General features: G+C 40.2%; 1 protein-coding gene across 1 annotated transcript in view; it reads left to right on the top strand.

Moving 5' to 3' along the window:
• DHX15 (DEAH-box helicase 15) overlaps window positions 1–14,960 on the top strand; it is an 88,302-nt gene that overhangs the window by 61,199 nt on the left and 12,143 nt on the right. Inside the window, exons 7-10 of the mRNA XM_025205577.1 lie at window positions 4,224–4,310; window positions 6,387–6,536; window positions 7,831–7,939; window positions 12,307–12,498. Coding sequence (XP_025061362.1) covers window positions 4,224–4,310; window positions 6,387–6,536; window positions 7,831–7,939; window positions 12,307–12,498 — 538 coding nt within the window. The remainder of the gene's footprint in view (window positions 1–4,223; window positions 4,311–6,386; window positions 6,537–7,830; window positions 7,940–12,306; window positions 12,499–14,960) is intronic.

Raw genomic sequence — 14,960 nt, 5'->3', positions numbered from 1 at the left:
GAAGCACAACATGAGTCATGGAGAGAGACTAGAAATATGGACAAGTGTACACTTTAGCTGCTCTAAAAGTTGGGAGGAGCTGCTTTGATGTAATTTTACTAGCCCATGGAAGTCCAAGTTAGCTAAATCATTACAACTTTTACTACAAATTAAGCTGGTTATATTTGTACTGCTCCATAATCATGCAGGTGTGACAGTTGCATCATCATAACAGCTTGCATGGGTATGTTGCAGGATGGAGCTGGTTAAGCAGGCAGGCTCTTGCAGCCTGTTAACTCTTTTCCCCGACTTGGTGTCGTACAGGCCATCACAGGGTACTTAGCATTTCATTAGTTGCATATTTAAAACTTGAATAGGATGCTTGGTGTAAATAGGAGAATTCCAGTCAAGTCTTGAAGTCCTGCTTTTAGCAATTTAACGTCTCTAAATGGAAGAGTTCACCAGAATTAAAATCCCACATTGAGTTTTATTATCTTAAAGTGTTTCAGATATGTTGGAGGCACTGGTTAAACCCATTATATATACATATATAATATTTAATCTAATATTAAAGTAACTTGTTAAATTGGTCTTTCAAACAGTTCATTGTATTGGGCTATTAAATATCAAGTTAACTACTTCTGGAAGAACAAGACCATTGTTTATCTTAAAGTCTATCAATAAATAACTTAATGTAATTTTTTTAACCTCATAACAACTACTCATGCTTTTACTTCTGTTTACGTTTTTGCAAAGATTTTTTACATATTGTGTAATAACTATGCAAATCATTGCTAATATTGAGCGTGTAATTACCCTTCATGGACCTTTCTTCTTCTAAAAGGTACCAACATGATGGGTTTGAGGGAAAGGGTTGCTATGTTACCACGTACCTGAAAAAGTTCATTGCATGTTGCACAAATGGTATTTCTGGAAGATTGTGTGAAGCACCTAAACTATTACTGGACATTTGTAGACTGAACACAAAGCAGCAAGATGATTTCATCAGCCATTCATCAGGGAGATGCCTTAATGATAGCAGGCTGACAAAGGCGGTACTTAACTGTGTTGTATGTAGATGCAAGGGCATCTACTCTTTAGCTGAACTGTTCATGTGGGCATGCTTAGATTTGCAGCACATCTGCAGAGCTAGAAAGGTTAGGCCTGGTTGGATCATATTATTTATTGAATAGCAAGCTGAATTAGGTATGTCTGCTTCCCAAATGTGAAGCAAGTAGCCTTTTAACAAAGGCACACTACTGTTTAGTTTACAATTTAAGTGATTTATAGCATTTCTATGAAAATGGATCAAGCTGCTCTGTCAGCACTTACTTTAATTGTGTTGATGTGCTTGAAGCTTTTATCTTTGTGCCTAATTTGTATGGATTACCTTCGGATGAAGTGTGTTCATTTCTATATGAGCTGTTCTGTAATCGTATGTTTCTTGCTGTAACATGATACAGCTCCAGTTCATTTCATAAATATTTTTCACTCTGGTTATCACTTTGATTCTGTATTGGCAGTTATGTAAGCCCAGACTCTCTAGAAATCTTGTTGGAAACAGATGAATTGGTATAATGAGTAGCAGACAAATGTAATTAGTGAAGTGATTAGGGCAACGGAATGGGGAATTGGACTGGGGTTATAAACCCAGCCAGGCACTGAGTGCTGTGATCGTGGACAAATCCTAATTTGTCAAGCTCCTGATCAATAAAAAGGAGAGAATACTAACATTTATCAAATGTTTTGTGATTCACAAATGAATCACCATTTGTGACCATTTACATGAACTGCATTTACTTGAATAGAAGATGATCCTGAATATAAGATGACTGCCCCAATAATTAGGTTCTGTATATGGAAAATTTATCATTTTTAAAATCATTGTCCAGGTATAGAATCTAATTGTTGGACGTTGGAAGTTGAATTTGTCCCTTCCCACTGATACAGCAGGGGGTAAACAAATCTGAGGGGTCAGGTAGCTCCTTTGCTCTCTACTTCCCACCAGCTTTTTCCTTTTGCAGCCCCTTCCTCTTCTCCTCACTGCTCTCCTTAAACATATGGAAGTGAGGAGCAAATTTGAAAACAATAACTTTGAAATTTAAAGATGGCTGCAGCAATTTGTATCTAGTATCCATGCACTTAATCCATCCAGAATTGATGCATGCTACCTTTTTTATTTATTGAAACTGCTGCAAGTTCTAGTATAGGTACTCCATAAACACACTTCTGAGCAGCACTTTGGTACCTACTAGTATAAAGCCAGAGTCAACAGCATTTCCACAGTGACCCCATAGCTCAGCTGTGTTCAGTGTATGTGTCTGTGAGTACTTCAGATATCCCTACCACCACACACAAATGATCCCTGTGCTAATTAGCCCTCACTCACGACTGGAACCTGGTGTTCTTGTCACAAGTCCAGGGATGCTCCAAAAATGTATTAGTAGATGAGGTGCAGGGCAACCTAGTCTGGCTTCATGTCACTGGGGCCACACTAATCATGTGTGCCAGGCTGAGAGAAGGGGTGACAGGGATTTTGGGTGAACTGTATGCAGTATTGTGGCTCACCGTGACTTGTGGGGGGGGGGGGGAAGGCAGGCGAGGGAGACTGTGCTTAATGGGTTATCTGAATAAGACTACCATGCATCTCATTCAAATGGGCTATACTAATCTATTCTTTTGCAGGTTCTTATCAGTATGTTTGCCCAATGTAGGCCATGTGTTTTTTATAGTCATGTTCAGTGCTAGCCGCATTTAATCAACTTCATAGTTGGTTTCCATTGTTGAGCATATGCTGCTTTTGGCAGCAGTTTAATAATAGTGTATTTAGTAAGATTTTCTTTGTATGTGATTTATAAGGCAACGGGCTTATTTTCCCCATGCCACCTGGGGGGAAACCCTCATCTTGTATTCAAGTAAATATGGTATACGTTTTGTTCTATATATTTATTTATTTATTTATTTATTTATTTATGGTTGGCCATTTGAGAGCTTCTCTACCTGTTTAAATGCTTCTCTGATCTGGTTTACAGTCATTCTATTTAGATGACAACTTAAGTTTTTTCTAGCTGTTGTACTAGGTGCCCAGACAGCAACTTTTAGGCATCTCCAATCCAAGTAACCTATCTACAGAAATCCTATGTAAGGGCTTAGGTGCCTGGGAGTCCATAGATCCTTATGTTTTTGCTGTCATCTTATGTAGACACCTAAAGTTCTGCTGTTTGTAGATAACAAGAATTCCAGCCATCTTAGCTGACCAAAACATCTTGGTTCTTGATTCATGTCTAAAACTTCTTGGAATTTATAAATAGCATTCCCATTCCTTAGTCTTCTGAGATGCCAAATCTGCTAGGCATGCTTACAGCATATCTAAGGCACATTGACAGTGTTCAGTTCAGCCCAAAGCATTTTAGCTGCCAACACTTCCATTCAGAAGAAGATTATAAACCCAGCCAGTTTGTGAAGGCAATTGTGATGTGCACCTTTTTAAAATAATGGCCTATTGCAGGGGAGTCAGAAATAGGCCCCATGAGCTAGATATGGCCCACAGAGCCATCCTGCCCCTCTCGCTCTTTCTCTCGCTTTTTCTCTGATTTATGTCTGGGTCTTACATCATAGCTCTAACCAGGTAGTGATAATGTGGCATAACTAGAAAAACTGCTAAGAAACTGTAAAATGTTTGTGTGTAGACAGTTTGGCTTGGCACATGTTACATTTTAAGGTGCAGTTATGGTGTCAGTCGCTCCATAAATAGTACATACTACACATGCAACTGACTTAAGGTGCTGTAAAATGGCAAACCAACCACACAGATATTCCATAAACTATGTGAAACGTCTTTGTGGCTTGTTTATATGGCATCATAAACCGAACATGTAGCACCCCACCCTGATCCTGACAATCAGGTGATTGAATCAGTTGGGGTCGCAAAACTTCCCAGGACCAGGGCAGGTGGTCAGCCATTTGACGGGGCCCTGAGCTAAACTACTGGCATCTAGCTTTGAATTTGCCAGCTTGAAGAAAGGGTGTGCTTAGGATCTGATCCTAAAAATATCACCTTCTGCCATGCAGATGTGGTACAGCAGGAGGCACGATAGTTGGGATCAGATCCCATTGTGCCACCAAATGAATGTGTGTCTGGGGTCTGAATTATTATTCCCTTTATAGCTGACTTGTATGTTTTAAGCGGTTTGTATTTACAATAGAATCTGTGTTTTGACTTGCATGTTCTTGTTCTTCAACAGGTTGTTGTATCCACTAATATCGCTGAGACATCATTAACGATAGATGGTGTTGTATTTGTGATTGATCCTGGGTTTGCTAAGCAAAAGGTAAAATTTTTGATGTATTAACCTAAACTGCTGCTTCCTTAGATAGAAAATGTTTTAGAATCTGGTTTTCACAGACACCTTTCTGTAAAGATCTCTCTCTCTCTCAACAGAAAAAAAGTGAAATTTTTTTAGTTCCAATTTTTAATTGTTTGAACAAGACCAGATAATTTTGCAAAGTTCTGTCTTGCATGGATCCATTCTCCTGTAAAAGTGTGAAACTTTGACTGTGGCAATCTCTCTTCTTGGTTCTACAAGTAAAAGCTAGACCCGTTTCCACTCATTCTTTTCTCTGTTCTATAGTGTCATCTGTGTCAGTGCAGGATTTTGTTTCTACAGTTCTATATTTTTTTTTCCTTTGAACCTGAGCCATAGAGCAAAATGAAGCTAAGAGTTAACATGAACGTTACTCCAGAATGAAGTTGGGCATGAATAACCCTCTGGATTAATCCCAGTATGTGTCTGCACTAAGTGACCACAGATACCCAAATGGTTTTGTGTGTATGATTTTGGTGATTACCCTTGGATAGCTGGTGAACCTGAGAAATGCAGGACAGGTGCAATCCTGCAGGGAGAGGACGGGGCACAAGAGGTGTGGTTTGACTAAAAGAACTAGTTATGGCAACAAAACTTGTAATGATATGTTCAGTTGTTAATGTTAAGGCTTAAATATTCTAGACTATTTTGAAGGAAAGTTTACAGGGCTATTGAATATAGTCAGTCATAAGAAGAATTACTGTTAAGTGTCAACTTCAAGGGTGAGAAGAAGTGAAAGTTCTAGCTTGGTCTGATCCTCCTCCTTTAAAAAATATTGTTCATTATCTTTTGAAATGTGGGTTATCATTGTCTGTTTGGTTGCAAGCCGAGAAATTATTTTTTAATGTTTAAGCAAAGCAAGTTAATATGTTTTTGAAATCTTAATGTGCTTGTTTTAAGAACAAATACAGAAGTCCCTTATATGCAGTCATAAATAACATATGAATCAAAGCTGAATTGGTCATTTTATTTCTCTCTGTTTTGCCAACTTTGAAATAATAAACAGTAAGCTATTTGAAACGATTAAAAACACAAAATGTTCAACGATGTTCTCTTGGGTATAGTAGGATTGTACCTGTGGCTTAGTAATCTAAAGCTGAGGTATCAAAGTATTGGAATGTTTCATGTGTGCAAGTCAGAAATCTCTCTTTCGACACAGAGGGTACCCACAGTGTTGATCTGCTGATTCCTTTGTGGGGAAAGAACTGTTTAATCATCAGTGCAGTTGCATTTATAGCTTTAATGTTGGGTTTTTATTTTCCCAGACATCCCAGTTCTTGATTATTCAGCTTAGTAATTACACTGAGAATATTTCCTTTACACATGACATCACCTGAGAGCCAGGAATGTTTTTAGGATGGTACAGAAAAAATTTAAGGCATTAGTCCTTTCAGGATGATCTGATCTAAAAAAGTGGTTGTTCTAAAGAGAACTGAGAGTCTGAGTGACATGAGCAAATGAATAGAAAGCATGCATCCTTTATAAGGGAATTAAATGTATTTGGACCTTTGTTAACACTCCCATTGTAGGGTGTAGCCAGAATTCTCTTTTCAGGTGGACTGCTTCTAACCAGGAATATGTTTTAAAAAATTAGAGCTAAAGCAGAGTCGTCAAACATTTATCCTATGTAAATAGGTAATCTGGCCTTGCTTTTGACCACAGCTGCCAGCAGTGAAGGAATTACCACCACCATACAACCCCTGTCTGGGTGGCTACTGGGGCTGCTGTTTTGATATTGGAAGCACTAAAGTGAACATCACCTCAAATGTAGTGTTTCTAATTGTTGCTGATCACTAACATTGATGGCAGTTGGCGACAGGGGTTAAGATGAGGCCTGTTTCCCTGGCTATGCCAATGTAGTAGCTGTGGCAAGAAGCTCTGTGGGCTGGATCCAGAGGCATCTAGTCTGCCAATTCGTTTGGGTTTCAGAACCCTTGTCTAAAGCCTTTATTTTCTGTGTGGCCTTTTCCTCTGTGTGAACATTACTCATTTTCCTTTTTTCTTGTTTTTTTCATTTTACCTCTGCTTCTGACTCCTCCATAGGTGTACAATCCCCGCATTAGAGTGGAGTCTCTTTTGGTGACTGCCATCAGTAAAGCATCTGCTCAGCAGAGAGCTGGCCGTGCTGGTCGTACTAGACCAGGCAAGTGTTTTCGACTGTATACAGAGAAAGCCTACAAAACTGAAATGCAGGTAGGATTAATTACATAAAAATTAATTTGGCTTAGCTTTTGGGGAGGCATGGAATAAAACCCTTTATAGACCCACCTAAGTTTGATTACTTTTGTCAAAGCAGTCACAACTTGTTTTTTTGTTTTTTTGTTTTTTTTAAATCAAATATCAGTTTTCTGTCTCTAGTGGGTTATGGAATAGAGAAAATCCCACACAATTTACTGATTCGTTTTGATGCGCTGGCTGGGGGAGTTGTTAGCTGATTGCACGATTTCACAATGTTTACACAATTAATTCATACAACACAATTTTATTTTAAAACTCTTTGCTACGTATATAACACTGCTTAGCTTTAAGAAACACCACAAACATTAAGAACACAATAACTACATATATCAGAAACAATGCTCCGAATGCACTTCCTTCCCAAACAACGCTATAAGAATTAGTGTTACAAAAACAACTACAATTACAACTAAAAGATAATTTTGAATCAATACTATTATTTTCATAATATACTTACAGTCCTAGATTTCCGAGAAGCCAAATACCAAAATATGTTTTCATTCCTCAGTAGTACAATTTAATGGGTTGGCCTCAGTAGTACGGTTCAATGGGCTCACCTCAGCAATACAATTCAATAGGCTGGCCTCAGCAATACGATTCAATGAGCTGGGCTCAGCAGTGATAGGACTAAGTCCCCTTCCTTCAGTCCCTTTCGGGCGCTCCGCGGCTTCAGCGTGAACTAAGAGATTCGTGTTCACAGAGAGGGTGGTTCAGGTGATCAGTCTGATCCGGCCTACACTTGCGATTCTTTCTTCGTTGTTCTGCAAGTATAGTCACCTCCAAATTGGGACAGTAAGTTACAGTTTTTATTGAGTGAGCTGCCGTCGATGGGCTCCTCCTACTCAACCTGTCACTACTCCCAAATTTGGGCTCGGATCTTACTCAACAGATTCTTTTGAAATTACCTTTCGGAAACTTCCATATCACTGCAAATGCCCTTTTCTTACCAATCTTGTTAAAAGGCCTTAGGGTTTGATCTCTCGGAACTCAGGATATTTGCTCTCTTTGTAAAAGACTTCTAAAGATAAAATTTTAATTAAGACTTTAAGCGAAGTCAGGACCTTTTGCACGTAGTCCCAAAAACAACGAGCTAGATAAGGAGATAAATCTTATCTTCCTGAAACTGGCTAATGGGTAACCTTTACAAACATTCAAACTATTTCATTCAATATGACATTTTCCTTATTTAAGGTTGATGGGGAAGAAATGGTTTTACAAGCAAAATGGAAATAATATATCTCTTTGCCAGGACAACACCTACCCTGAAATTCTGAGATCCAACTTGGGATCTGTGGTGTTGCAGCTGAAGAAACTTGGTATAGATGATTTGGTACACTTTGATTTTATGGATCCTCCAGGTATGTATTTTATCAGTTTTCTTGAAATTGTTTTGTGGTTTTACTTCTGCAAGCACCTTACTTTGTGACTTCAGAAAACTTTTATTTCAATAATATTATGAATGCAATAATGAGTATGAACTAGCATTTTTTGTTTTTTGAATTTGAATGGTTTTTGCAGTCATCTAAAAGGGATATCTCCTGTTCTCCTGATTGTTAGCACTTTTACCCTTTTGTATCTACCTTCTGTAAACTAAATAGGATAAGGCAAAACACACTATGCTTTGGAAAATCTATTAGTTCTGTTAATGAGTTCTATTATTTAAAACATTGATTATACAGTCTAATTGCACATCAATTAACAGTGATATGTAAATAACATTGGCCGACAGTTTTAAAGTGTAATGCACACTTTCTGGCATATCTGCTAGGGACAGACATTCAGAAAGCCTGAGCCTGAACTGACTCAATCTTTGCAGGTTAGTCTAACCTGGCTAGGTTGAACTGGTTTGCATATGCACAGACATTCCCTCTGGACTGATAAAATGCAGGCACATGCCTTTAGTGGCTCAGACTAGAAGCTGGGGAGTGCTGGAACAGCCCCGCCTCCCCGCCCCCTTCCCTTTTACAGTGCTGAGCAGAGGGCGGGGCGTGGCCAGGCCTCGGCAGAATGCTCTGATTAGGGAGGAGTTTCTCTCCCCCACACACACCCTGCTCCTGACCAGCCCAGCAAGGAGTTGATAACAGTGTTTTTCAGCCTGTCAAGAAAACAAAAGCCTCTCATTAGTTCAAGCTTTTCTTAAACAGCTTTTTCCAGGGAAGGAATGGAGGGACATTACCTGTTGATTAGCAGGGATCTGGGTTTTCCGTTTCCCATAAAAAACAGAGCAAGCAGCGGATTTTACCTTTTTCCAGAGGCAAACATGGATTTCTCATTTTACTGGAGAAATGCATGGATTTTCCAGGTTTGCAGTGAGCTCCCTGTAGGTTGGCAGAGTTCCAGCCCATAGGTAGCTGGGAGGGAGCAGGAGGAGGGTGGTGGTGAGACAGGAGGTGCCACATGTATCTACACGCACATGGCTTCAGGTAGCCCAAGAGCAGCTCCCGCAGATGAGCGGAGGGGTGGGAGGAAGAGGGGGATTGCGGCCCCTGGAGGGAGGGAGGGAGCTGGGCAGGGCTGGGGCTGGGGCTGCTGTCCAGCCGGGAGGTATTTAGGGCCTGGGGCCAAAATGCGCAGCTGCAGGGCCCCAACAGGAAGTGGAACGGGGCCCCCAGGCATCTTGTCCAGGGGGTGGTGCTGGCTCCCTGCCACAGTGTGCACTCACAAAGTGGGGAGGGGGAACCTGCACCCCCCACATCTCTGCACAGGGCAGGCATGTAGGCTGCGGGCACAGGCTCCTGCCCTACTGCCCTCCCCAGGGTTTTTGCAGCCCGACGGGCACAACCCAGGGCAGCAAGGTACAGTGGGGCTGCATGGAGAAGCTGTTCTCTGCTGTGAGCTCCGCATGGCCCTGGTGATGAGCCTGCTGTGTGCAGGGCTGCTTTGAGGGGCTCAACCCCATGCTGCTGCCCTCACTGTAGCTCTGCATACAGGAGACACATTGCCAGGGCAGCAGGGAGCTCTCAGCCATGAGCAGCTTCTCCGCACAGCCCCACTATGCCTTGCTGCTCTGGATTGTGCCTGCCTGGTTATGGAGGCCCCAGGGGAGGGCAGCAGGGCGGGAGCTTGCGCCCGCAGCCCACATGCCTGCTCCGTGCAAAGATCTGGGCGTTGCGGATCCCCCCTTGTCCTCCTCGGGAGTACGTGCCACGGCAGGGAGCCAGCCCCACCCACTCTGGCAGGAGGGAGCAGGTGCAGGGGGCTGTGGACCCAGGTCTTTATCCCTGGCAGCAGGGGGTCCCCTCTGGCTGGGGGAGCAGGGGCTGTGGGGGGAAATAAGGCATGGGGGGGCATGCTGTGGGGAGCCTTTAATTTTAATGACAGCTTTTTGGGTTTTCATTAGAGAATGTGATTCTTTATTTTAATTATTAATATTTTCTGTATCAGAGAATTTGCAGTTTTTATATGGGGGGGGGGGGGGGAAACCAGGATCCCTGTTGATTTAGCTTCAAAAAGCCCTAAGCGGACACTGTCCTGTCTGCCTTACACACAGACACCTCAGTATTAGCTACTATACCACATGCTGGCTACAGTCTGTGCTGTGGGAGAGGGGAGGGGGATCCCTGCTTGGGGAGGGAGTGGAGGCAGTATGGGGAAGCCAGGCAAACCCTGCAGTGCCTGAAGTCTCTACTGGAGCTCCAGCGAAAGAGTAGAGGGGCAGGGCCAGCCCTGCTGTGAAGCGGACAGAACAGCCCAGGCCTGAAAGCATCTGGGATGCTGGGGGACTTTGATTTAACTTAAACCAGCAAGGGGTCTGGGACAAACATTGCATAAAGGTGTTTGACCCATATCAGTTAAGTCTGATACTACATTCAGCCAGGTATATCTCAAACCAGTTTCAGCCATTTTCAAACTCATTTATGTGCACTGAATGTCTGCTTTGTTACAGGTTTAAATCAGTTTCTGATAACTTAAACCAGTATGTGTAATGTCTGTCCCTAGCCATTGAGGTATGACATGTATGTACATCTTAGTTGCAGGTTTACTTTAATAAAAGTTTTAAAACTAAAAGGAAGTCAGGTTCTCTCATTTCTTAAAAGCTCAACCTGATTGTAGCGGGATTCTTTCCCAGGGGTGGCTGTAGTGTCCCTGGAGCCTCTTCAGCCCTCATCCCTTTGGGGAATTGCCCTTTCTCTGACCTGCCACGTCTCAATGCATTTAGCTTTTAGGTAATGGGAGGCTGTACCAAGGCTTTCCAAACTTGATCTTCTGCCCCTGAGCACAGGTGTTTCCACTCTGTCTTAAGGGCTAATTATGTGGCTCTGACTGCTCCTTACACTATGCCCATGCTTCTCAGATGTTACTGATCATACTGATCATTAGCTATCTTGGACCATCAGTCCCAGTGACTGGGCCTCCCTCTGGCCACATGCTTTGCCCATCTCTGACCCTCTCTGGCCTTGCTCCTAGGCCTCTGACCCTCTCCCAGGCCTGTTGGGACCTTCTCTGCCTCTTAGTCCCTTCCTTAAACCTCCAGTACTGCTTACCCTCGTTCATCTGTTACCCAGGAGCCCTGCCAGGGACTCTTCTCTCTCTGGCTCTCAGGGCTAGACTAACTGATCAGCTCAGGTCCTGGGCTTGTATGCTTCAAGCCCAGCTCTATCATGGTCAGCTGACTCTAACTGGCCACTACCACCTCTTCCCTCTTAAAGTGACAGGTGCATTAAGCATCACACTTATCCAATTAACTTAACAATAATACATTTTAAACATGGCTTCCCTTTCCATACCAGAGAAATATGCATGATAGTACATTATGAAAACTAGTAGTTTCTGTCCTATTTATCTGTGTATAGATACTTTTGCTTTGAAGGAACAGAGGACTAGGATAACTTTCTTGCATGTCCTAAAGGACATTTGTGGGAGATTGCAGACATCTAAAGCACACAGCTTATTCTGAGTGTGTGGTATAAAATAGTGATTTAATAAGAAACTTTGTATTTATTTTGCATAAGAATATAGGAATGAGAATGTGCCAATGCATTAGGTATAATAAGATTTTAAATTGTCTTCATGTTCTTTTCAGAAACCGTACAAGTAATTTTTAGAAACAGAATTCAGCCTTATATGTAAGGGCTGTATCCTAGTTGTAAGGATAGCAAATTTCTGTTAAAACAGTGATTGCTAAAGAAAACAAAGTCTATCAAGAAACAGGACAATAAATGGTAATGATAAATATTTCATGTTCAGTTTTAAACTAGATAAAGTCAGCTTTTTTTGATTAGTAAGAGTCTCTTCACTGACAGAAACCTTGTCTCTTCATCATCATCTTAACCACAACAGCAGATATAGGAACCACTGCTGCTTGTTGTATATATCAATGGATGAGATCTGTTGGGCATTTTGTATGTAATTAGATCCCCAAATTACTTTTATAAACAAACACATTTCCAAATACAGTCAGTTGAATAGAAAATATTAGTAATTAAGTTAGTGTTTTGGTAATAAGAGACCTTGAAATTCATTTTAAGAAAATTTGTACTAAATCTTTACTTGGCACTACTTTGTCCACTTAAGTACCTTGAATCTTGTTTAGAACTGTCTAAAGTGAAACTAAGTCTTATGTGATTCATTGGTTGCTAGGTCTCTGTAATTGAATTTGATGACAGCTTGTGTTCAGAGTTTGGTTGACTACAGAATGAAAAATGAGCTTGCTTATAATAGTTTGTGCTTTGTCACATTTTTGCTTACCAAAAGCAGCTTGACTAATAGAGTGTTTTTCTTTTAGCTCCTGAAACTCTGATGAGAGCCTTAGAGCTTTTGAATTATCTGGCTGCTTTAAATGATGATGGAGACCTAACTGAATTGGGATCTATGATGGCAGAATTTCCACTGGATCCACAACTGGCTAAAATGGTTATTGCAAGTTGTGACTACAACTGCTCTAATGAGATCCTATCTATTACTGCCATGTTGTCAGGTAATAGCAAGGGAAGCAATGTCAAACAAAGTTCCTATCTCCGATTTGGGGAAACTTTACTTAGTTTGCCAACATTTAATCCATATAAACACGCTTTAAATAAATCTGACTTCAAAGTTTAAGCCATTATGAGTGACTTTCTAAAGTTTAGACATTGCAATTTCTTAAAGCAAACAAAATTAGCATGCATGACATAGCAAAACAAGAATGTAATGTTGTGAACTGTAGCTAATATACCTTTGGTTAATATGGAAAAGTTCTGGGCCACTGGAACAAGTTTCTCTTACACATTTTTCCATTTCTGTTGAACAGGACTATCAGTTCAGCTAATCTAATTTGTGGTGTTCCTTTTATACAGTTGGTAAATTTCACTCTTTCTAAAGTGTTCTGATTTTTTTTTTTTCTGAACAATATGGGTAAATGCAATACAGTATACATTTTCTAATTTTCAAAGTAAAAGGGAAACTCATAGAGAATAGACATTTATTACTACTCTTAAGCTGTAAAAGGAAACGTCAGTTGAGACTGCCTATCTATAATTTAATGGATTTGTCTGCATAGCTGCTGCAATAAATGGATGTTAATACGCCCTAACAGATGCTTGTCAAGAAGAGATATTTGGAGGAAAAAATGAAGTCAAACAGACTTTGTTTAGATCCCCAGTCATATAGAAGAATTGGCTTTATGCCTCGTCTTAATAAGATGAGAGCAAATTTTAGCCTGATTTTTGGCAATGGGGATACTATATGTTGGTTCTTATTGTTTTACAGACTTCTTTCAATACACACCTACTTCTCATCCTTCTTGAAATGGTTACGTATTTCATATAGATGGTTAGAAAAATGTTTTGGATAAGTGTAAAATTTCTTTCTTCAGTTTAGTCTTGTAGCATATTATGATATGAAAAGTTGTTTGTTTTTTTAAGAACAAGCTAAAATGTTTGTTTTAGAGTTATGATTGTTCAGACTCAGAGCAGATGGGCAGGGCAGAATATAATTCTTTTTAATTTAAATGGTAACTTTTATTTGCGGAGGTGGTGGTAGGTTGGTGCCTGCCTTTTTGTCCATCTTTTTTTCCCCTTTTCCCCTTCCTACCCACCCCAGAATCTGTAGTCTGATCAAATTGTCTAGTATATTTCCTGTTGTCTTCAGCTGCAATTTATAGTCTTTTTTTTTTTTTTAATTTAGATTCTTCCCTCACAGTCCATGCTTTTTTAAAATACATGTGTAGCTTTTAGCATAGCAGTAACATGCAAGAAGCTGCTGAAGGATGGTCCCATTCTTTGCTGCAGTTAAAATATAGTCCTTTTAAAGCTCCCAGATCCATTATTTTTAGTGGATGTTCTACAAGGCAGGCAGCTGTGCTGGTAACTAGACTCATTGTATTGTAGAAAGCACAAATGGGAGCTTTCTAGTATCGATTCAGAGATTAGCTGTTTAGGATAAAAGGAAGAACTAAACAACAAAGGAGGAAGGCACAGTGTTATTGAACACAACAGCACATAAAATGAGTTAAATCTCACTTCATGTAGTCCTTGTACAAAAGGTTGTTTTAAAGAGTTTTGAGGGTCTGTCTTAAGCTAAATAAATCTAGGGTATTTTGCAGCATTTATTCCTGAACTCACTGTATTTTCTTGCTGCTGTGGCAGAAGTCTCATAACGATGTGCCTTTTTTGTGGTGCATGCTGTGTATAAGTATTCAAAACAGTAAGCTAATACAGTGACAGTACAATTTTGAATTTCTTTATTAACTGAAGCTAGATGTTTAAACAACACTTGGTTTCCTTTGTTTTCACATATTGAACTGTAAAAGTAATGGGTGTTCCTTCAGCTCCTGCATTTATATAACACCTTGGTCTTTAAGGTTTGTTTTTTTTTTTCTTTTTACCATGTGAATTGAACAACATGGTACTTCACTAGCATTGATATTGCAGTATCCATCTCTTGCTGCGTTCCATGCAGTATACCTGGTATTTAAAAATAACATGTTCAAGCTTTATATGAATAAAAAAATAAAAAGACCCATTTATTTGTTAGGGACAAATGATATATGCAGAAGTGTGATGTTGAGGTATGTGGTCTTTAGGTGTGAAGAGATGTGCATGGTCCTCTGTGCCTGGTAAAATGAAGGACATAGGCCTTCAGGGCTGTACGTTTCTCATGTTACATAGCATTTAATTATTTAACATTTGAAGTTTATATAAAAGCTTAGGTAATTTGTTTTTGTTTTACATGTGGTCGACTTAAAGAAAAGTCAGACTCTGAGCATTTTATATGGGGTGAAGATGCATAAAAACTTTCAAATTTATATAAACTTAGTTCAGTGTTAACAAACCTATGAAGATGGGGAGATTATTCTTGGAATGCAGACAAACTTTGAACTAAGTGATGCTGGAATAACTATTTGTTGACTCAGTTGTCCATAGTTCTCTTAGATTTTGGCACTTAATATTTCTGGTTTCA

This window comes from Alligator sinensis, unplaced genomic scaffold (assembly GCF_000455745.1).
Source record: "Alligator sinensis unplaced genomic scaffold, ASM45574v1 scaffold745_1, whole genome shotgun sequence".
In the NCBI taxonomy this organism is placed as follows: Eukaryota; Metazoa; Chordata; order Crocodylia; family Alligatoridae; genus Alligator; species Alligator sinensis.
The sequence above is the reverse complement of the archived record's forward strand: the minus strand, read 5'-3'. Positions and strand labels throughout refer to the sequence as shown.